Raw genomic sequence first — 22968 nt, 5'->3', positions numbered from 1 at the left:
GCATGGTGTGTGCAACGCCAGCATGGTGTGTGCAACGCCAGGGTTGTGGGTTCGATTCCCATGAGGGGCCAGTATGCATTCACTACTGTAAGTCGCTCTGGATAAGAGCGTTTGCTAAATGACTAAAATGTAAATGTAAGCAAAAGTCTATCCGCTATTTAAGAATAGTAAAGTCCCCTTTACTGGCTCAAATAGCCAACTAATCAGCCTGTTACCAAAATTGTGTTTGACCAGATACAATGCTATTTTACAGTAAAACAAATTGACAACAGACATTCAGCACACTTATAGGGAAGGACATTCAACAAGCACAGCACTTACACAAATGACTGATGATTGGCTGAGAGAAATTGATGATAAAAAGATTGGGGCTGTTTTGTTAGACTTCAGTGCGGCCTTTGACATTATTGATCATAGTTTGCTGATGGAAAAATGTATGTATTATGGCTTTACACCTCCTGCTATATTGTGGATAAAGAGTTACCTGTCTAACAGAACACAGAGGGTGTTCTTTAATGGAAGCCTCTCAAACATAATCCAGGTAGAATCAGGAATTCCCCAGGGTAGCTGTCTAGGCCCCATCACTTTTTTCAATCTTTACTCAAAGCCAGCGGCATGTCGTTAGTAAAGCCAGTGTGTCTATGTATGCAGTTGTCACTGCACGTCAGCTACCACAGTGACTGAAATGACTGCAACACTTAACTCTTTGTTAGTTTCAGAACGGGTGGCAAGGAATAAATTAGTCCTATATATAAAAAAAAAAAAATGAAAGCATTGTATTTGGAACAAATCTTTCGCTAAACCCTAAACCTCAACTAAATCTTGTAATAAATAATGTGGAAATTGAGCAAGTTGAGATGACTAAACTGCTTGGAGTAACCCTGGATTGTAAACTGTCATGGTTAAAAGATATTGATGCAGTAGTAAGATGGGGAGAGGTCTGTCCATAACAAAGGTCTGCTGTACCTTCTTAACAATGCTATCAGCAAGGCAGGTCCTACAGGCCCTAGTTTTGTCACACCTGGACTACTGTTCAGTCGTGTGGTCAGGTGCCACAAAGAGGGACTTAGGAAAATTGCAATTGACTCAGAACAAGGCAGCACGGCTGGCCCTTGGATGTCCACAAAGAGCTAACATTATGCATGTCAATCTCTCCTGGCTGAAAGTGGAGGAGAGATTGACTAGATCACTATTTGTATTTGTGAGAGATGTTGAAAGCTGAGCTGTCTGTTTAAATGACTGGCGCACAGCTCAGACACCCATGCATACCCTACAAGATATACCACAGTACTACATAGAGCCATGACTACATGGAACTCTATTCCACATCAGGTAACTGATGCAGCAGTAGAATCAGATAATTAAAAAAAAGATACAAATACACCTTATGGAACAGTGGGGACTGTGAAGCAACACAAACATAGGCACACATTCACACACACACACACACACACACACACACACGGGTTTTGGGTTGTAGATATGTGGTGTGTTGTGAATTCCTTAATGAATGTATTGTTATTTTGCCAGACCCCTGGAAGAGTAGATGCTGCCTTGGTAACAGCTAACGGGATCCATGATACATATAAGACCCACTAATTCAATTATTTTTATCAAAATAGTTTAATTCTGTTGAAAAAAATTATAATTAGTTGTTGCAATTATCACAGGTCGTCTTCATCTGTCTGAACAGCATGCTTGCCTGTCCACTTTGTTCAGATGTTGAAATCAAGTGGCTTACTTTATTTTCTCAGAATGTGAACGAGTTGCCGATTTTTCATTTATATAATTGTGTTTTTATGCTTATTGCACATTTTATAAAAGACTAGATAGCGAGTATAACAGTGTTTGGTTAAAATTCTGCGAGCTGTACGTGGTACTGAAATCCCGCTTGAGAAGCTGAGCATTCATTTCCCAGAATCAATGTTCATTGATACTCCTGTTTTTACTAGTGTCTGCTTTGTTTACAATTTGAGTAGTTGAGACATAAAAAGGGTAATTTTTTTGAAAGGTTAACTTCTCTATTACGGTAAAATAACATCTCGATGTGTTTTGGTTTCCATATGACCGATTTTTCTGGTGGACCAAACCTCAAATGCAAATAGCGAGTTGAAACCGCATGTCAGAGAGGAAGAAGTGACCTCTCAACTTTGTTGGTGTGAGAGGCAGGGGGAGGGGCTTGTAGTGTGTAAACAGAGCGGAAGAGGCGACGCGAGGGGTTGAAAAATATTTCACAGGGGCCCTCAGATCCTCAAAACGTTCAACAGTAGCACCATTAACAGCATCTTGACTGGCTGCACCACCGCCTATTACGGCAACCGCTTGGCATTTGACCGCAAGGCGCTACAGAGGGTAGTGCGTATGGCCCAATACATCACTGGGGCTAAGCTGCCTGCCATCCAGGACCTCTATACCAGGCGGTGTCAGAGGAAGACTCAAACCATTTTCAAAGATTCCAGCCACCCAAGCCATAGACTGTTCTCTCTGCTTCCGCACGGCAAGCGGTACCGGGGCACCAAGTCTGTAACAAACAGGACCCTGAACAGCTTCTAACCCCCCCAAACTGCTAAACAAGACTGCTTAAATAGCTAATCAAAATGGCTACCCGGGCTACATGCATTGACCCTTATTTGCACAAACCCTCTTGCACTGACTCTATGCACACACACTGGACTCTATATATACATACACACACACACACACACACACACACACACACACACACACACACACACACACACACACACACACACTTTCACACTCACCATATAATCTGCTGCTGCTGTCTATCTATCCTGTTGTCTAGTCACTTGACCCTGAACCTATATGTACATAGATACCTCAAGTACCTTGTATGTCTGCACATCGACTCGGTACTGGTACTTCCTGTATACAGCCATGTCATTACCTGGTACTCCCTGTATATAGCCATGTTAGTACCTGGTACTTCCTGTATACAGCCATGATAGTACCTGGTACTTCCTGTATACAGCCATGTTATTACCTGGTACTCCCTGTATACAGCTATGTTATTACCTGGTACTCCCTGTATATAGCCATGTTATTACCTGGTACTCCCTGTATATAGCCATGTTATTACCTGGTACTCCCTGTATATAGCCATGTTATTACCTGGTACTTCCTGTATACAGCCATGATAGTACCTGATACTCCCTGTATACAGCCATGTTATTACCTGGTACTTCCTGTATATAGCCATGTTATTACCTGGTACTTCCTGTATATAGCCATGTTATTACCTGGTACTTCCTGTATATAGCCATGTTATTACCTGGTACTTCCTGTATACAGCCATGTTATTACCTGGTACTCCCTGTATACAGCCATGTTATTACCTGGTACTCCCTGTATACAGCCATGTTATTACCTGGTACTCCCTGTATACAGCCATGTTATTACCTGGTACTCCCTGTATACAGCCATGTTATTACCTGGTACTCCCTGTATACAGCCATGTTATTACCTGGTACTCCCTGTATACAGCCATGTTATTACCTGGTACGCCCTGTATACAGCCATGTTATTACCTGGTACGCCCTGTATACAGCCATGTTATTACCTGGTACGCCCTGTATACAGCCATGTTATTACCTGGTACGCCCTGTATACAGCCATGTTATTACCTGGTACTCCCTGTATACAGCCATGTTATTACCTGGTACTCCCTGTATACAGCCATGTTATTACCTGGTACTCCCTGTATACAGCCATGTTATTACCTGGTACTCCCTGTATACAGCCATGTTATTACCTGGTACTCCCTGTATACAGCCATGTTATTACCTGGTACTCCCTGTATACAGCCATGTTATTACCTGGTACTCCCTGTATACAGCCATGTTATTACCTGGTACTCCCTGTATACAGCCATGTTATTACCTGGTACTCCCTGTATATAGCCATGTTATTACCTGGTACTCCCTGTATACAGCCATGTTACATTTACTGGTCATTGTTATTTGTTATTCATTGTGTATTTATTCCTAGCGTCACTATTTCCCCCCACAAAATGTACTCAGCATTATTGGAGAAGCACCTGTAAGTAAGCATTTCACGGTTAGTCTCCACCTGTTTTTTACAAATCCAATTAGGTGTGTCTTTTTGTGACAGTAGTTTTGGCTGTAGATTGTAGGACACATTGTACTCTCGGTGCGTTTCGGTCCGACCAGCTAACACTGACACATTGTCAGCTATGCCAGCCTCATGTTGTTCTCATCTCCCTGGCTGTGTGTGTAACACAAACCCTTTTACAAAATATGTTGCCTGTCAAGAATTTTTTTTTTTTTTTTAAGAAGCCAGTTCATACAGTTCATACTCCTTTATCCAAGTGAAGCAGCGGTCTAAGGCACTGCATCTCAGTGCAAGAGCCGTCACTACAGTCCCTGGTTTGAATCCAGGCTGTATCACATCCGGCCTTGATTGGGAGTTCCATAGGTCGGAGCACAATTGGCCCAGCGTCGTTTGGGTTTGGCCAGGGTAGGCCGTCATTGTAAATAAGAATTTGTTCTTAAATGACTTGCCTAGTTAATTAAAGGTTAGGCCAGACAAAATTGATTCACTGTTTAACGAATTTTCCACCCCAGAAAAGTGAGGCGAGCGAGCAAATGTTTTTATTTAAATAACATTAAGTGGATAAGGAATAACAGTACTTTACCATGTTGTCCTCGATTATATGGACATGAACAATAGGAGAAATATTACATTTCAGACAGATTTTCAGAGTATTGTTATTAAAACTTGTTAAGGCTAGGGGGCACTATTTTCACGTCCGGATGAAAAGTGTGCCCAAAGTAAATTGCCTGCTACGCAGGCCCAGAAGCTAGGATATGCATATAACGGTAGATTTGGATAGAAAACACTCTGAAGTTTCTAAAACTGTTAAAATTATGTCTGTGAGTATAACAGAACTTATTTGGCAGGCGAAAACCCCGAGGACAAACCATCCAGGAATTTTTGTTGTTGTTGAGGTGACTCTGTTTTCAATTGGTTTTCTATGGGAACCAAGATTTCTGTGGCACTCTGTGGCAGTTCCTATTGCTTCTACTAGTTGGTTGATGTTTTTCTTTAGATAAATGAAGTGCGGCTATTCAGAACGAGGGCCCAGCCTCATGCTCTCTAATGTTTTGATGCGCGCTCCAGGTCATGTGCTTCACGTTGTTTTTATCCGGTATTGAACACAGTTTATCCCGTCTTAAATTTTATCGATTATTTACGTTTTAAAATACCTAAAGTTGGATTAGGAAAGTTGTTTTGAAATGTTTGGACAGCATTTACAAGTAATTTATTAGATACTTTGTAGTCATGTTGCGCGAGTTGGAACTGGTGTATTTTCTTTATCAAACGGGCCAAATAAATTGACATTTTGGGGATATAACGACAGAATTTATCGAACAAAAGGACCATTTGTGATATTTAATGGACATATTGGAGTGCCAACAGAAGAAGATCTTCAAAGGTAAGGCATGAATTATATTGTTATTTCTGACTTTTGTGTCACGCCTGGCGGGTTGTAATGTGATTTTCATGTGTTGGTATGCTGGGCGCTGTCCTCAGATAATCGCATGGTTTGCTTTCGCCGTAAAGCCTTTTTGAAATCTGACATTGTGGCTGGATGAACAAGAAGTTCATCTTTTAAACCGATGTATAACTAGATTACTTTAGAAAACAAATTGCCGTTGACTGATCAGATCAAATGATTGACATAAAGAGCCGTTGTGATGAACACTGTGCGATGTTTAACAGTGAGAACGGCAGAATGGTGAACTTACTAAATGAAATGAGAGGTTGACTGTGTGATATTAGGTTGCTTCTTGTGTAAATATTTTCCGTCTGGATTTTAATTATTTGTATGTCAGATATGGGCAGATTTTGGAATTATTATTATTATTATGAGTATTTCTGTTTTTGAATTTGGCGTGCTGCTATTTCACTGGGTGTTGTCAAATCAATCCCGTTAACGGGATTGGTGCGCGAAGGGATCACTAAGAAGTTAATACAAAAATTAACATTAATAAACATTATTCGCATAGATTGATAGATTGCATTCTATTATACATCCTACCTTTCTATCATATTTTTTAATGTATGAATGTATTCAGTTCATTAATCTACTTAATTGTATAGCCTAACAAATTCAAGAGTGATTGACAATAAACAATTGTAATCAAATTAAAATATTGATGCATAATAATGAGTTCATTACCTGAATGCATCTCTATCGCCCTATAGGCGTTAACAAAATAGTCATACAATAATGATTAGGTCCTCTCATAGACTAGAGGCCTTGTAGAGAGGGTCAATCGAGTTAGGTCTGCCAAATGAATGTAGCCTTGAAGAAAATACAGAAATCCAGCCATAGAGTATAACCTTTAATCATCATCAAAAATATGTTGTTTATAACATGCACAATCTATATAGATTAAGCGTGACTAAATTCGAGCCCAGTACATTCTCACCGCATCCTCCTTCGATTGTCTCGTCTGGCTGCCACCAAAAACCCCTCTCCCCCCCATCTGATGATCTGCATGACGTGTGGGCGTGCCGCGGGCGACATACTTTAGTTGGACACGCTAGCTGTTCTCGGCGGCGCCTCATCGCTTCAAACGCATTCCGTCGTTGTGGTATCGGTTGGACTACTACTACTAGGTAGTACCGGTAAAATGTAAGTTATGAATCGCAAATCACCACACTTCGATGTCATTAATCATTTTGACTACAGTTTGTTTGTCCAAAAATACGACCATCTTGCACTGTGTCTTTGCTGAGGAATGCCCTGATCTCTGATTAGTCAATTGATTCAATGTTGTTTCGTCTATTAATCGCTTCTAATAGATCTGAAAATGATGCAATACCCATGAATTTAACCGACTGTTTGTTTATGATGAGGGACGTCCCTCACGTTTAACCTGGACACAGGAAGGTATTTGTGCTGGCTTCAGCCTCGACCGCATGAGAGAAATAAAATCATCTGCACGTGGCCTGCAGGTGCGAGCGTGTGTGTGTGTGTTTCTCTGTCCAATCCGAGACTGGAACATGATCAGAGGTTGTTTGGTCTCTTGGGCATCAAGGGAGAGCGGACGGTGCATTATAAACACAGAGACGCATATATTGGCCCAAAAACAATAACACATCTGATTTTATTTTTTGTTGATTTTTTTATTTTATTTTATTTTCTCCTGGTGTGGAGAAAAGTGAGGCGGGGCATCCGTTAAACAGTAATTCAACTTTGTCCGGCCTTAATTAAAAAATAAAAGGCTACAATGTGGTATTTTGATGTTTCCCGTTCAAGTTTAGGACTGGGAGTAGATATGGGCCGATGTGGGTTGGACGTCTATTTGAATAAATCCGTTGAATATACACCACCGCAAAGAAATCCATTATTCATTAGTTGTAGTCCTAAGACACATAAGACTAATTAAATGTATTTTCAAAAGAATAGAATGATATATTTTGAGTTTGTTACCGGTCTGTGCAGCCTATATGCTACAGTACATAGCTGAAATCAGTCTCAGGGCTACCTTCAGTCTTGCAGGCTTCCTAGTGTATGTTCGTGACAGTATCGTCTTTCCGTAGAGTTGTCATAATAGTTTGTAGGCCAAACCGTTCGGAATCTACAGGCATTCTCGTGAGAAGACCGTATAGGCTAGTGAAGAGCAAAATAATTTTCTTGTTAATTAATTGTTTTATTTAACTAGGCAAGTCAGAACAAATTCTTATTTACAATGACAGCCTACAGGGGAACAGTGGGTTTAACTGCCTTGTTCAGGTGGCGTAACAACAGATTTTGACCTTGTCAGCTCAGGGATTCAATCTAGCAACCTTTTGGTTACTGGTCCAACGCTCTAACCACTAGGCTATCTGCCGCCCCCAGCTTAGCTAACATTTTCATAGCCATTTTTAATAGCCTTTTTCATAGCCTAACCAATATCCGAATGGAGATTCAGTGAAAACATAAATCTGACATTGATTTATCAAGACCAGTCCCCATGCTTCTCTAAAAGCAGCGTGAAATAGTTGACCACACACGGTTAGACTTCAAAAGTATTATAACAATTGGATGATTTTGGGAGTTTCAGTAAGCAGCAATATGATAAAAATGTAAGTAGAGGCTTTTTCGCCAGCAATACTTTTCAAATATAAAGAAAAGTCTGAAAAAATGTTGGCGGAATGCCAAAATTGGCGGGGAAACATATTGGTTTCAAAGGTGTGGCGGTTGTTGTTGTGTGTCTTGAGTTGTGACACAAAGTCAGCCGAAGTTGTTTCTGGTTAGGGCTAACGATTTGCGCTGACTGAAAGTACGACACACACATCCAAAGTGGCGTTGATAGATATTTGTTTTAAGATCACCTCCACGTGACCTTTATCTCTCTCTACTTCCTGTCTTCCTGCCTCTCTTCTTCCTGTCTGGTTGACTTCTCTATCTCGCTCTCGTGTATATTAACACAGAAACAATTAGTAGCAGCTTTCACTACACCAGAGAGACTGTCACCATCACTTGACATAAAAAACACAGTTCCTAAATCCCAATACACTTTCATTATAGGTGTTGCATCAACTTATGTTGTGCACATAGCATGGTTATGTAGGGTTATTTCAAGCTGTGTGTCTCACTCGCTCACTCGCTCACTCACTGTTTAAGCTATAGATATGGGCAGAGGGTAGCATCATTGGTCTGATTCTCTGGAATAATGGTATGGGAATAATAATGCATTTTATTTTGTAAAGTGGTTTCTTGTATCAAACAACACAACACCATGTTCAGTCACCTCCTGGTCTGAAGCAGAAGTGGATAAACAGGTTAATATCAAGCTCTGTGTGATTTTTTTTTCCCCAAAGTCTCATGGAATGTAGTCCTACATTGAACACCACACATTGGCTGCTACTGTAGGCTGAATGATAGAACAGCTATTTCCATGTTAAAATGTTATGGGATGCATTTTCTCCATTGTTTTTGATGGTAGGCCACTCTGATAGGCCTATATTATGATCAAATAGCTACAGTAGCCTAATTGACCAATATTTTAAAAATTGAACTTAAAGTGGGTACAGTCTCAGTGTTCACAGTCAACACCCGCTGGAAGTTGCACAGAATTTTCACAACCTTCAAGTTTGCGCTCAGCAGACCTGCAATTTACTCAGTGCCTATTTGAGGGAACATTGGCCCTGGTCTGGGGGGTCCTGGTCTGGGGGGTCCTGGTCTGGGGGGGTCCTGGTCTGGGGGGTCCTGGTCTGGGGGGTCCTGGTCTGGGGGTCCTGGTCTGTCTCATCATCCTCTCAGAAAGACAACGTGTGTGTGTGTGTGATGTGGGTCAGATTGGTGCAGTAACTGATGTCTTGCCAAATATACTTTACATGAATACAATCAACAGGGGTAATGGAAGGTAAGTTCTGAGGGTCTTTACACAATCCTGAATAATGCAGCAACACCTGAGGGAATGGCATCTAAAATGATTGCAGCATTTTTAGTTGTTACAGGCTGGAGAGTGATAATCATTCCTCATAATTAAGTGAAAGACGCTCTGCATTTACAAGTTGGCTCACCAATATGACATTATTTAGGAACCAATATTCTTAAAAAAATATATATTTTTATACAGTAATGCTTATTTTCTAAAAGTGTGTGCTGTCTCTTTAAGACCCATGACATCATTCTGACACAGTCAGTTTGAGGCCAGCTAGAACAACTCTAATCTTTACTGGGAGAGACGTGAGGCTGGGGAGATGAAGTTAATGAAGAACGTTTTTGGTGACAATCGGCTTTTAAAATCAGCAATATTTTGTGTTTTTATAGTGTTCATATCACAAACAAAGTACCCTACTAGGGTAGTGAATTGATGTTAGCTTCAGCTGTTAGCTAGCAAGGAAAGTTAGCCTACAAAGCCAGGGAGCTACCACAATCTTCCTGCCTTGTAAAGTGTTCTAGCCTGTAATGCACATTGTTTTGTGAACAGTAATTAACATTTTTCAACATTTCTACATTCCGTGTTGCATTATTCAAGTGTGTTAACTTCTGTACAGCATAACATGATCCAGTGAGTTCAGTGGTTTCTCGGGACAGACTCCCAGTGGTTCCTCCCTGGGACAGACTCCCAGTGGTTCCTCCCCGGGACAGACTCCCAGTGGTTCCTCCCTGGGACAGACTCCCAGTGGTTCCTCCCTGGGACAGACTCCCAGTTGTTCCTCCTCGGGACAGACACCCAGTGGACAGACTCCCAGTGGTTCCTCCCCGGGACAGACTCCCAGTGGACAGACTCCCAGTGGACAGACTCCCAGTGGTTCCTCCCCGGGACAGACTAGAGTCAGTATGAGAGGGGAGCTAACATGATACAGTCCAGACTGTATCCCCCTGTAGCTCAGTTGGTAGAGCATGGCGTTTGCAACGCCAGGGTTGTGGGTTTGTTTCCCACGGGGGACCAGTACATAAAATGTAATAAAAAAAAATGTATGCACTCTACTGTAAGTCGCTCTGGATAAGAGCGTCTGCTAAATGACTAAAATGTGACTCTAAATGCAGACTCCCAGTGGTTGCTCAGGACAGACGAGAGTCAGTATGAGAGGGGAGCTCTCTCTTGGTAACCCCCCCCCCCCCCTCCAGCTCTCTCTTGGTAACCCCCCCCCCCCCCCCCCTCCAGCTCTCTCTTGGTAAACCCCCCCCCCCCCCCCCCTCCAGCTCTCTCTTGGTAACCCCCCCCCCCCCCCTCCAGCTCTCTCTTGGTAACCCCCCCCCCCCTCCAGCTCTCTCTTGGTAACCCCCCCCCCCCCTCCAGCTCTCTCTTGGTAACCCCCCCCCCTCCAGCTCTCTCTTGGTAACCCCCCCCCTCCAGCTCTCTCTTGGTAACCCCCCCCCCCCCTCCAACTCTCTCTTGGTAACCCCCCCCCCTCCAGCTCTCTCTTGGTAACCCCCCCCCCCCTCCAGCTCACTCTTGGTAACCCCCCCCCCTCCAGCTCTCTCTTGGTAACCCCCCCCCCTCCAGCTCTCTCTTGGTAAAACCCCCCCCCCCCCCTCCAGCTCTCTCTTGGTAACCCCCCCCTTCCAGCTCTCCCTTGGTAACCCCCCCCCCCCCCCCTCCAGCTCTCTCTTGGTAACCCCCCCCCTCTCTTTCTGACTTACTGACTGACTGGTAGCACTTGTTGTGTGGAACATTCTTTGTGTCGGCTTACCTCACTCTCACCCCAGCTTCTGTGTGTGTGTGTCGCCTGTCTATCCGTCAGGCTCTGCTTAAATCCCTTACATCTACTTAGCTCTAACTCGCACACACACACACACACACGGTTCCCCTCCTCCTTCCTTTACCCCAGCTAAATGCATTTACTCAGTGTGTGTGTGTGTGTGTGTGTGTGTGTGTTAGGATAAAGGACAGAGAGAGAGTGTGGCTACATCGCTGTGTATTTGAGTGTCAGCAATGTGCTTGCCTTTGCCTGAGTGTGTGTCCATGTTCCTGTGTGCTTTGTCAGTGCATCAGTGTTTTGTGTGTGTGGTCTGTAGACAGGTGCAGTGACAGCTGGCTTGGGCAGCCCTAACCAAGGGGGAGGATGAGGGGGAGGATGAGGGGAGAGGGAGAGAGAGAGCATGACAGATTATAGATACAAAGAGAACACTTAATTATTTTGGATCTTTTGAGTGTAATTTGTGAGTTTACTGTTCATTTTTATTGTTTATTTCAAAAAAATTCTCACTTGTTTTGTCAATGTTAACACATGTTTCCCATGCCAATAAAGCCCTTAAATTGAATTGAGAGAGAGAGAGAACACCATGGAAGATAAAGGATCTGTTCCTGTAATTGGCTGTTGGAGGAAAAAGTCATGGAGATGTATTTATATCCCGAGGAGAGGGGAGGGAGAGAGACGGGGGAGAAACAGAGACGGGGGAGAAACAGAGATGGGGGGGGGAAAGAGAGAACGACAGATGGGGAGAGAGAAAATAGATGGGGGGAGGACAGAGATGGGGGGGGGAGAGGATAGAGGGGGGAGGGGAGAGGGGACAGAGATGGGGGAGGACAGAGATGGGGGGGGGGGAGGAAATAGATGGGGGGAGGACAGAGATGGGGAGGGGAGAGGAGAGGGGACAGAGATGGGGGGGAGAAACAGAGAGAGAAGGACAGATTAAGAAATGGGGAGAGAAGGACAGAGGGAGAAACAGAGATGGGGAAAAGGGAGAGGACAGAGGGAGAAACAATGAGATGGGGGGGAGGGAGATGGGAGGGAAAACAGATGAGGGAAAGAGTGGGAGAAACAGGGAGATGAGAGGGAGAGAGAAACAGATGGGGAAGAGAGAAGGACAGAGGGCGATGGGAGAGAGAAACAGATGGGGAAGAGAGAACGAGAGAGAAACAGATGGGAAAGAGGGAGAGAGAAGGACAGAGGGCGATGGGAGAGAGAAACGGAGATGGGGGAAGAGAGGGAGAAGGACAGAGAAAGAATAGTCATTAGAAAGCTGAGATGGATAAAAATAGAAAAGAGGTCAGAGAAAGGAGACCAACTAAGCGTAGAAATAGTAATGTATTCAATAACACATATGGGTTGCGTCTAGAGGTCGACCGATTTTAATCGGCCTGGCTGATTTTAATTAGGGCCGATTTCAAGTTTTCATAACCATTGGTAATCGGCCTTTCTGGACGCCGATTATGGCCGATTACATTACAAGCCACGAGGAGACTGCGTGGCAGGCTGACCACCTGTTACGCGAGTGCAGCATCAAAAGGACCTTGTGGCAGCAAGGAGCCAAGCTAAGTTGCTAGCTAGCATTAAACTTATCTTATAAAAAACAATCAATAGTCACAATCATTAGTTAACTACACATGGTTGATGATATTACTAGTTTAACTAGCTTGTCCTGCGTTGCATATAATCGATGTGGTGCCTGTTAATTTATCATCGAATCACAGCCTACTTCGCCAAACGGGTGATGATTTAACAAAAGCGTATTCGTTGCGCAAATAAACATCAACGCCTTTCTTAAAATCAATACACTGAAGTATATATTTTTTTAAACCTGCATATTTAGTTAAAATAAATTAATGTTAGCAGGCAATATTAACCAGGTGAAATTGTGTCACTTCTCTTGCGTTCATTGCACGCAGAGTCAGGGTATATGCAGCAGTTTGGGCCGCCTGGCTCGTTGCAAACTGTGTTGAAGACCATTTCTTCCTAACAAAGACCGTAATTAATTTGCCAGAATTGTACATAATTATGACATGACATTGAAGGTTGTGCAATGTAACAGCAATATTTAGAATTATGGGTGCCACCCGTTCGATACAATACGGAATGCTTCCGTATTTAACTGAAAGAATAAACGTTTTGTTTTGACCATATTAATGACCAAAGGCTCGTATTTTTGTGTGGTTATTATAATTAAGTCTATGATTTGATAGAGCAGTCTGACTGAGCGGTGGTAGGCAGCAGCAGGCTCATAAGCATTCATTCAAACAGCACTTTACTGCGTCTGCCAGCAGCTCTTCGCAATGCTTCAAGCATTGAGCTGTTTATGACTTCAAGCCTATCAACTCCCTAGATTAGGCTGGCAATACTAAAGTACCTATTAGAACATCCAATTGTCAAAGATATATGAAATACAAATGGTATAGAGAGAAATAGTTGACGTGTCATAATTCCTATAATAACTACAACCTAAATCTTCTTAACTGGGAATATTGAACCACCAGCTTTCATATGTTCTGAGCAAAGGAACTTAAACGTTAGCTTTTTTACATGGCACATATTGCACTTTTACTTTCTTCTCCAACACTGTGTTTTTGCATTATTTAAACCAAATTGAACATGTTTCATTATTTATTTGAGACTAAAGTGGCTAAAGTGTCTGTGTTGTTTCAAATGTATTATACTCAGACCAGAGCCAAAACAATGTGTTTTCTTCTGTGTGTGATGGAAGGGACTTGGTCAGAGAGGTGACTAAGAACCCGATGGTCACTCTGACAGAACTCCAGAGTTCCTCTGTGGAGATGGGAGAACCTTCCAGAAGGACAACCATCTCTGCAGCACTCCACCAATCAGGCCTTTAGTGGAGTGGCCAGATGGAAGCCACTCCTCAGTAAGAGGCACATGACAGCCCGCTTGGAGTTTGCCAAAAGCACCTAAAGGACTCTCAGACCATGAGAAACAAGATTCTCTGGTCTGATGAAACCAAGATTGAACTCTTTGGCCTGAATGCCAAGTGTCACTCCTGGAGGAAACCTGGCACCATCCCTACAGTGAAGCATGGTGGTGGCAGCATCATGCTGTGCGGATGTTTTTCAGCGGCAGGGACTGGGAGACTAGTCAGGATCGAGGGAAAGATGAACAGAGCAAAGTACAGAGAGTATTTTTTATTTATTTAACCTTTATTTAACTAGGCATTTCAGTTAAGAACAAATTCTTATTTACAATGACGGCCTACCCCGGCCAAACCCAGACGACGCTGGGCCAATGGTGCGCCGCCCTATGGGACTCCCAATCACGGCCGGTTGTGATACAGCCTGGATCCTTGATGAAAACCTGCTCCAGAGCGCTGAGGACATCAGACTGGGGCGAAGGTTCACCTTCCAACAAGACAACGACCCTAAGCACACAGCCAAGACAACGCAGGAGTTGCTTTGGGACAAGTCTCTGAATGTCCTTGAAATGCCCAGCCAGAGCCCGGACTTGAACCCGATTGAACATCTCTGGAGAGACCTGAAAATCGCTGTGCAGTGATGCTCCCCATCCAACCTGACAGAGCTTGAGAGGATCTGCAGAGAAGAATGGGAGAAACTCTCCAAATACAGGTGTGCCAAGCTTGTAGCGTCATACCCAAGAAGACTCAAGGTTGTAATCGCTTCCAAAGGTGCTTCAACAAAGTACTGAGTAAAGGGTCTGAATACTTATGTAAATGTGATCTTTCAAGGTTTCTTTTTTTATAAATGTGTGAAAAAAATCTAAAAACATGTTTTTACTTTGTCATTATGGGGTATTGTGATGTCATTATGGGGTAGTGTGTGTGTGTGTGTGTGTGTATTTGAGTAATAAAAACAATTTAATCAATAAAAAAATAAAAAGCTGTAACGTAACAAAATGTGGAGAAAAAAGTCAAGGGTTCTGAATACTTTCCGAATGCGCTGTAGATGTTGATTCACTCGTTCCTCATCCCTCCCTCCCTCTTTTTCCCTGAATGACAGGAGGAGGCTATACCAGAGTTGGAGATAGATGTGGATGAGCTGCTGGACATGCCTAGTGATGATGACAGAGGAGCCAGAGTTAAAGATCTCCTGGTAGACTGTTACAAACCTACTGAGGTACGTCAGTCCCACCGCCAGAGGACCACAATGGAAATAAATGTTTCAATGTTTGTGTTATCCTGAATGATTTTAAATGCATTGTATTCATGGTTGAATTGTGGTTTTTATTTGTCAAATACACTTTTTTTTTAAAAATTGTATTGTCCAGCAACAACCCCTAGTCCCTACCACCTAGACAAGGGCTCTCCAGCCCTGTTCCTGGAGAGATACCCTCCTGTAGGTTTTAACTCCAACCCTGTTCTTGGAGAGAGACCCTCCTGTAGGTTTTAACTCCAACCCTGTTCCTGGAGAGATACCTTCCTGTAGGTTTTAACTCCAACCCTGTTCCTGGAGAGATACCTTCCTGTAGGTTTTAACTCCAACCCTGTTCCTGGAGAGAGACCCTTCTGTAGGTTTTAACTACAACCCTGTTCCTGGAGAGAAACCCTCCTGTAGGTTTTAACTCCAACCCTGTTCCTGGAGAGAGACCCTCCTTGCCCTGGACGTGTGTAGATCTGAGAGGATTGGATAGGTGTAAGGAATCTCTCAGTGAGTCCAACACGTTGAACATCTTGTACTGATGGGTTATCAGTGGACAAGATTGAACTATGACACTAACACCATACCTATCCAATTCATTTATCAGGGCTCACCTGGTGTCCCAGGTCTGATTTAGTCCCTTAACAGAAGGAGAGGATTAAACCAATTCGTGTTTCGGCCCTCCAGGACCGACATTGAACAGCCTTGTTTTAGGTCTATGTGAGGTACCTATGGGGCTTGGTGTTGTTTCTGGACGGTCCTCTGTCGTTCTTTGAGTCCACTATTTTGAGAAGCCATTTTGTCTATCTATGTTTTGACTTTGTACTAATGGCGTGTTTTGTCCCTCTTCTCTCCCTGTAGGTGGTTGTTTCTAATGGTGTGTTTTGTCCCTCTTCTCTCCCTGTAGGTGGTTGTTTCTAATGGTGTGTTTTGTCCCTCTTCTCTCCCTGTAGGTGGTTGTTTCTAATGGCGTGTTTTGTCCCTCTTCTCTCCCTGTAGGTGGTTGTTTCTAATGGCGTGTTTTGTCCCTCTTCTCTCCCTGTAGGACTTTGTGTCAGATCTGCTGGATAAGATACGTGGCATGCAGAAGCTCACCACCCCCCAGAAGAAATAACCTCAACCCTGAGTCACCCCTCCTCTTCACCCCCTGCCTCCTCCCGCCTCCCTCCCTCACTCCAACCTCACCCCACAGAAGAAATAGGAGCTTGGCTTCCTCAGAGATGGAGGAGGAAGAGGGAGGAGAAAAAGAGGAGAGAAGGGGCAGAGGAGTAAGAGAGGTGATTGAAGCAGCCAATCACATCTAAGCAGGGTGTATGATGTCCTGTGATTTTTATTTTAATGTTTTATTTAGTTTACATTTATTTAGATTACATTTTTTTAAAGGTGGTTTGTATTGTTGTTAAATGATCAAGCGATCGGTCATATTTCTCATGTTAATGAGTGAACATAGCATACTATATTGTAGCTGTAAGCCAAGCCCAGGATATATTCTGAGTTTTAGTAGCCAAGCCAGGATATATTCTGAGTTTTAGTAGCCAAGCCCAGGTTATATTCTGAGTTTTAGTAGCCAAGCCCAGGATATATTCTGAGTTTTAATAGCCAAGCCCAGGATAATTCTGAGTTTTAGTAGCCAAGCCAGGATATATTCTGAGTTTTAGTAGCCAAGCCCAGGTTATATTCTGAGTTTTAGTAGCCAAGCCCAGGATATATTCTGAGTTTTAATAGCCAAGCCCAGGATAATTCTGAGTTTTAGTAGCCAAGCCAGGATATATTCTGAGTTTTAGTAGCCAAGCCCAGGATATATTCTGAGTTTTAGTAGCCAAGCCCAGGATATATTCTGAGTTTTAGTAGCCAAGCCAGGATATATTCTGAGTTTTAGTAGCCAAGCCAGGATATATTCTGAGTTTTAGTAGCCAAGCCAGGATATATTCTGAGTTTTAGTAGCCAAGCCCAGGATACATTCTGAGTTTTAGTAGCCAAGCCCAGGATACATTCTGAGTTTTAGTAGCCAAGCCCAGGATATATTCTGAGTTTTAGTAGCCAAGCCCAGGATGTATTCTGAGTTTTAGTAGCCAAGCCCAGGATGTATTCTGAGTTTTAGTAGCCAAGCCCAGGATATATTCTGAGTTTTAGTAGCCAAGCCAGGATATATTCTGAGTTTTAGTAGCCAAGCCCAGGATGTATTCTGAGTTTTAGTAGCCAAGCCCAGGATATATTCTGAGTTTTAGTAGCCAAGCCCAGGATGTATTCTGAGTTTTAGTAGCCAAGCCCAGGATATATTCTGAGTTTTAGTAGCCAAGCCCAGGATATATTCTGAGTTTTAGTAGCCAAGCCCAGGATATATTCTGAGTTTTAGTAGCCAAGCCAGGATATATTCTGAGTTTTAGAATGAGTCCCAAAATGGCACGTTATTTATTACCTTCTATAGTCCATTACATTTGACCAGGGCTCTGGTCCAAAGTAGTGGACTAGGTTTTAAGGGTGCCGTTTGGGGATGGGTGAGACTCCTATGTATAGTACAGTGTGTGTGTGTGTGTGTGTGTGTGTGTGTGTGTGTAGTCTAGACCACAGTGAAAACACAGACCGGGGGACTTGACAAAGTGACCTTTTTTTCCTCTTTAGTTCTATCTCTTTATCACTGTTTATTGTTCTGTCAGATATTTCATGTTCCATAATGTGCAGGTGTAAGGCCTTTGTCAGTGAGGACTCTTGTAGAGAGATTTCAGGAGACGAGTAAACCAATGAGGGAGGGAGGGAGGGACGGAGGGAGGCACTGGGTAGTGGAAAATGTGTCGATGTGTTCATCCAGATAGCCACACACACACCCAGGGAACAGCAGAAACACAGACCACAGCTGCTGCTCCTTCATACTCTCACACAGATGTGAACACTGGTACACACACACATAAACACACACTGGCTCTCTCTCGTCAACACACACACGGGAAGGAGGGGGGGTATAATCATTGAGAGAGGGATAAATGGAGAAAAAGAGGGAGAATCAGAGGTCTTACTCTTCCTGGCTTGGCTGCCTCACAAGGCCTTAGTGTTGCCAATCATGCAGCTCTCTCACTCACCCCATGTCTCTCTTTGGCCCTCACTCCTTCCTCTGTCTCCTTCCCTTTCTACTTCCAGCAATCTACAGATGACTCCATCCCTCCCTCCATCTCTCTCTCTCCTCTCCCTCCATCTATCCCTCTCGCTCTCTCCTTCCCTCCCTCCATCTATCCCTCTCGCTCTCTCCTTCCCTCCCTCCATCTATCCCTCTCGCTCTCTCCTTCCCTCCCTCCATCTATCCCTCTCGCTCCCTCCCTCCATCCCACCATCCCTCCCTCCTTCCCACCATCCCACCCTCTCCCTCCTTCCCTTCCATCTCTCTCTCCCTCCTTCCCTTCCATCTCTCTCTCCCTCCTTCCCTTCCATCTCTCTCTTCCTCCTTTCCTTCATCCAGCTCTATCCTTCCATCCCTCCATCTCTTGTTTAATAACTGACGTTGCCTTAGGTCTATATTGAAGTTACAAACCAAATAAAAGGAGACGTCCATTTTTAACAACAATTTTTAAACAAAAAAAAATGATCCTGTTGTTGTTTAGGAAGAGGTCATCTAGAGGTCATCTAGAGGTCATCTAGAGGTCATCTAGAGGTCATCTAGAGGTCATCTAGACCTCTTTACGTTCTTTTAGATGTGAATATCTATTCTAGGTCAATTATTACTGTGTGTACTATTATAATACCTGGTGCGCATCCCAAATGGAACCCTGTTCCCTATATATAGGGAATAGGGTGCCAGCCCTGGTCTAAAGTAGTGCCCTATATAGGTAATAGGGTGCCAGCCCTGGTCTAAAGTAGTGCCCTATATAGGGAATAGGGTGCCAGCCCTGGTCTAAAGTAGTGCCCTATATAGGGAATAGGGTGCCAGCCCTGGTCTATAGTAGTGCCCTATATAGGGAATAGGGTGCCAGCCCTGGTCTATAGTAGTGCCCTATATAGGGAATAGGGTGCCAGCCCTGGTCTATAGTAGTGCCCTATATAGGGAATAGGGTGCCAGCCCTGGTCTATAGTAGTGCCCTATATAGGGAATAGGGTGCCAGCCCTGGTCTATAGTAGTGCCCTATATAGGGAATAGGGTGCCATTTGAGAAGCGGCCCCTGATAACCTGTTGTTGCGTGTCAGACCTTTTTCTTTTGTTACTGTACGACAACTTTGACTGTTGAAATGCTGTTTTAGAAGTGATGTGTTTTTAATAAGAAACTGAAGAACGAAAATGTAGCGACAGGGTTTTTGTTTTACCACAATGCTGTTACACTTTTATGCAACTTTAATAAACAAAATATGTTAAAAGGGGGTGTGTTCATGTGGTGGGTGTGACAACACTGACACTGGGAATGGTTTTAACACCACCTGCAGGATGTTTGTCACTATGTAACTACTGTAGCTAATGCATCAATACTGTCTTCACAATCCCAGGGTGTTAGGGATTGTGTTTCTGTGTCCCAAATAGCTTATTCCCCCCCCAAGGACAAATTCCACTGCAAATGCCAATAGAATAGAATGGGGCTATAGTGGCATCTTCAGCTCTCTGGATCTTTTCTAATGTACTGTATACTGAACCAAACTATAAACTCAACATGTAAAGTGATGGTTTCATCAACTGAAATATAAAATCCCCAAAATGTTCCATACATACAAAATGCTTATTTTTCTAATTTGGTGCACAAATTTGTTTACATCCCCTGTTGGTGAGTAATTTCTCCTTTGTTAAGATAATCCATCCACCTCACAGCTTTGGTATATGAAGAAGCTGATTAAACAGCTTATTGCTGGCGTCAATAAAAGGCCACTCTAAAATGTGCATTTTTGTCACAACACAATACCACAGATGTCTCAAGTTTTGAGGGTGCGTGTAATTGAATGTTCATTTCTCTACCATAAGCCACCTCCAATATCGTCTTAGAGAATTTGTCAGTACGTCCAATCGGCTTCACAAACGCAGACCACGTGTAACCACGCCAGCCAACGACCTCCACGCCAGCCAAGGACCCGTCCACGCCTGGCTTCTTCACCTGCGGGATCGTCTGAGACCAGCCACCCGGACAGCTGATGAAACTGTGGGTTTACACAACCAAAGAATTTCTGCACAATCTGTCAGAAGTTGTCTCAGGGAAGCTCATCTGCGTGCTCGTCGTCCTCACCAGGGTTTTGACCTGCCGTTCCATTTACTCAATTCCAGCCATTAGTATGAGTCACCCTCCCCTCAGCAGCCTCCACTGGTGTATATGCATAAAGATACAGAAATCCTTGAAAACACACAAATTGGTGACATTGGTTGAATTTCCACTGCTTCAAGAAATCCGTTTTTTATGAACCTATTGGTTGTCGAGATCTCAGTTCAACCTCTGATTGGTCAGGACAGTACAGTAATATCTCACAGGATGGTTTCTATTGGCTAGGCAGGTATTAGAGCTCTGCATTGATTGGCTAGACTAGAATTTTAGAGTCCGGCAAAAGTAGCTGTAGAACTGAACTGCAACTAAAGGAAGTAGCCTAGTTTGAATATTATAATAATATAACTGTACTTCATAGTATTGGAGTATAGAAGATACAAACCGTAAAAGGTAAGTTGGCGATTTTTGTTATTTATGCTGCATTTCCGTATTTTACTACCGTTTGTTATTTGGTCTACAGCCTAGTTGATCATCTGCCTATCTGTGTCTATCTCTTCTTCATAATCCGCGCTAGAACAGCAAATTGGCGTCCAAAACAACCCACTATTCTTCCGTCAATAGGATTTCATATTTGCATCATACATAGCAGCAGTGCTGTGAAAGTGTCGGGGAAACATTTAGGCTACTGTACTTTATATGCCAAATGATAACACTACGTTCGATATGGCTACAATGTAACTACCACCTCTGTCGCAGACAGGGATAGTGATCTCGCATACATTTGCTGTCAAAAGCAAATAAATGATTAATCCAGGTGTTAGACATTTGTCCGCTGGATAGCCTAATAAAACGATTTCAAATGCAATATTCGGTAAAACATTTTGTATTCGTTTGGTCGCGAAAGGCCGCCGCCTCGGGAACAATTCCTACAGTATGATCTCAGGGCAGGCGACATCACGGAAGCCATACGGTAGCTCTCCAGTTGGAAGGACCATCCGGTGTAATCTCTCCGATGACCGCTGCGCCACCGGCCCGCCGTTAGCCTACTTTTGCTGTTGTTGACATACCGGTAAAATGACTGTAAGTAGGCTATATTTCTATAATGCTATATTTCTGCCAAAAAAAAGGCCTTGAAGATGGAGGAAATAACTGGTAGGAATACTCATGGTTATGAGGGTTTGTTGGCTACTGAATTGTTGATTTATAGGGTGAAATTAATATTTGCGTATAAATGCATACATTAGGCCTATTTTGTAAATACGGTACTATGTTAGGCCTATAGAGGTTATAAATATGTTATAATAGTTAACTATAATCGTTAGATGCTACATACATTTTTGGACTTATAAATGAATTAATATAATCAATGAATGAAATACCAATTGATTATTGATGAGTATAACTGATAAATCCCTCATGAGCTTTGTTCAGCTGTCATACCCCATAATCAGAACCCAAAATATATTTTTCTCTCCATTGTTTTTAAACAATGTTAATGTAAACAAACACTATATAGCCTTAAAAGTGTAATTTTTATATCATGTGTAACCGGTTTGAAATGGCTAACTAGTTAACGGTGCGTGGTAACCTAGTTTCCATCTTTCTCTCCCCATCTCCCTCTCTCCTTCTCTCAGTGATGCCGGCCCAGCCCTCCCTCAGAGAACCAGAGGAGGAGATGGAGGTGGAGGGAGACAGTGAACTACCGGAGGCCAATGGAGAGATGGAGGAAGAGAGGGAGAGAGAGAGGAGAGAAGGGGAGGAGGAAACCATGGAGGAGAGCACGGAGGAGAGGGAGAGCGACTCGGACGATAGCGAGGAGGAGGAGGAGGAGGAAGAGGAGAGTTCAGGTAAGATAACTGTTGAATGATGAGAGGACCGTTTTCTCTTCTTTAGTTTTTTTCCTTTATGACACTTTCTTTACTGACATCATGAAGAGCAACTAAAAGTCTCTTCTCTCCCTGCTCTCTCTCTCTCTCTTTCCCACTCTCTCCCTATCTCTCTCTCCCCTCCTCTCTCTCCCACTCTCTCGCTCCCACACTCTTTCTCTCTCTCCCCCCTCTCCCCCCTTTCCCTGCTCTCTCTTTCTCACCCTGCTCTCTCTCTCTTTCCCACTCTCTCCCTATCTTTCTCTCTCTCTCTCTCTCTCTCTCTCTCTCTCTCTCTCTCTCTCTCTTCCTGCTCTTTCTCTCTCACTCACTCTCTCTCTCTCCCACTCTCTCGCTCCCACGCTCTTTCTCTTTCTCTCCCCCCTCTCCCCGCTCTCTCTCTCTCTCTCTCCCCTCTCTCTCTCTCTCTCTCTCTCTCTCTCTCTCTCTCTCTCTCTCTCTCTCTCTCTCTCTCTTTTTGTCTCATTCACCCTTCCCCCTCCCTCTCCCTGTCCCCTTCCTCTCTCCCCCCTCCCTCTGTCTCTCTTTCTCTAGAGATGGATGATGAGGACTGTGAGAGGAGGAGAGGAGAGTGCCTAGATGAGATGTCAGACCTAGAGAAACAGT

The 22968-nt window shown here is 43.5% G+C and overlaps 2 protein-coding genes across 2 annotated transcripts in view; both read left to right on the top strand.

The window, feature by feature from the left end:
* Positions 1-19652, top strand: part of LOC106560462 (protein phosphatase 1 regulatory subunit 14B) — a 35975-nt gene extending 16323 nt beyond the window's left edge. Inside the window, exons 3-4 of the mRNA XM_082965341.1 lie at positions 15174-15290; positions 16357-19652. Of these exons, the coding sequence (XP_082821467.1) occupies positions 15174-15290; positions 16357-16425 (186 nt within the window). The 3' untranslated portion in view covers positions 16426-19652. The remainder of the gene's footprint in view (positions 1-15173; positions 15291-16356) is intronic.
* A 1154-nt stretch (positions 19653-20806) lies between these two features.
* Positions 20807-22968, top strand: part of brms1 (BRMS1 transcriptional repressor and anoikis regulator) — a 14574-nt gene continuing 12412 nt past the window's right edge. Inside the window, exons 1-3 of the mRNA XM_014123371.3 lie at positions 20807-20926; positions 22111-22323; positions 22897-22968. The exon at positions 22897-22968 is cut by the window's right edge and continues 19 nt beyond it. Coding sequence (XP_013978846.1) covers positions 22113-22323; positions 22897-22968 — 283 coding nt within the window. The 5' untranslated portion in view covers positions 20807-20926; positions 22111-22112. The remainder of the gene's footprint in view (positions 20927-22110; positions 22324-22896) is intronic.

The sequence above is a fragment of the Salmo salar genome, chromosome 18 (assembly GCF_965601325.2).
Source record: "Salmo salar chromosome 18, fSalSal1, whole genome shotgun sequence".
Classification (NCBI taxonomy): Eukaryota; Metazoa; Chordata; class Actinopteri; order Salmoniformes; family Salmonidae; genus Salmo; species Salmo salar.
The sequence above is the reverse complement of the archived record's forward strand: the minus strand, read 5'-3'. Positions and strand labels throughout refer to the sequence as shown.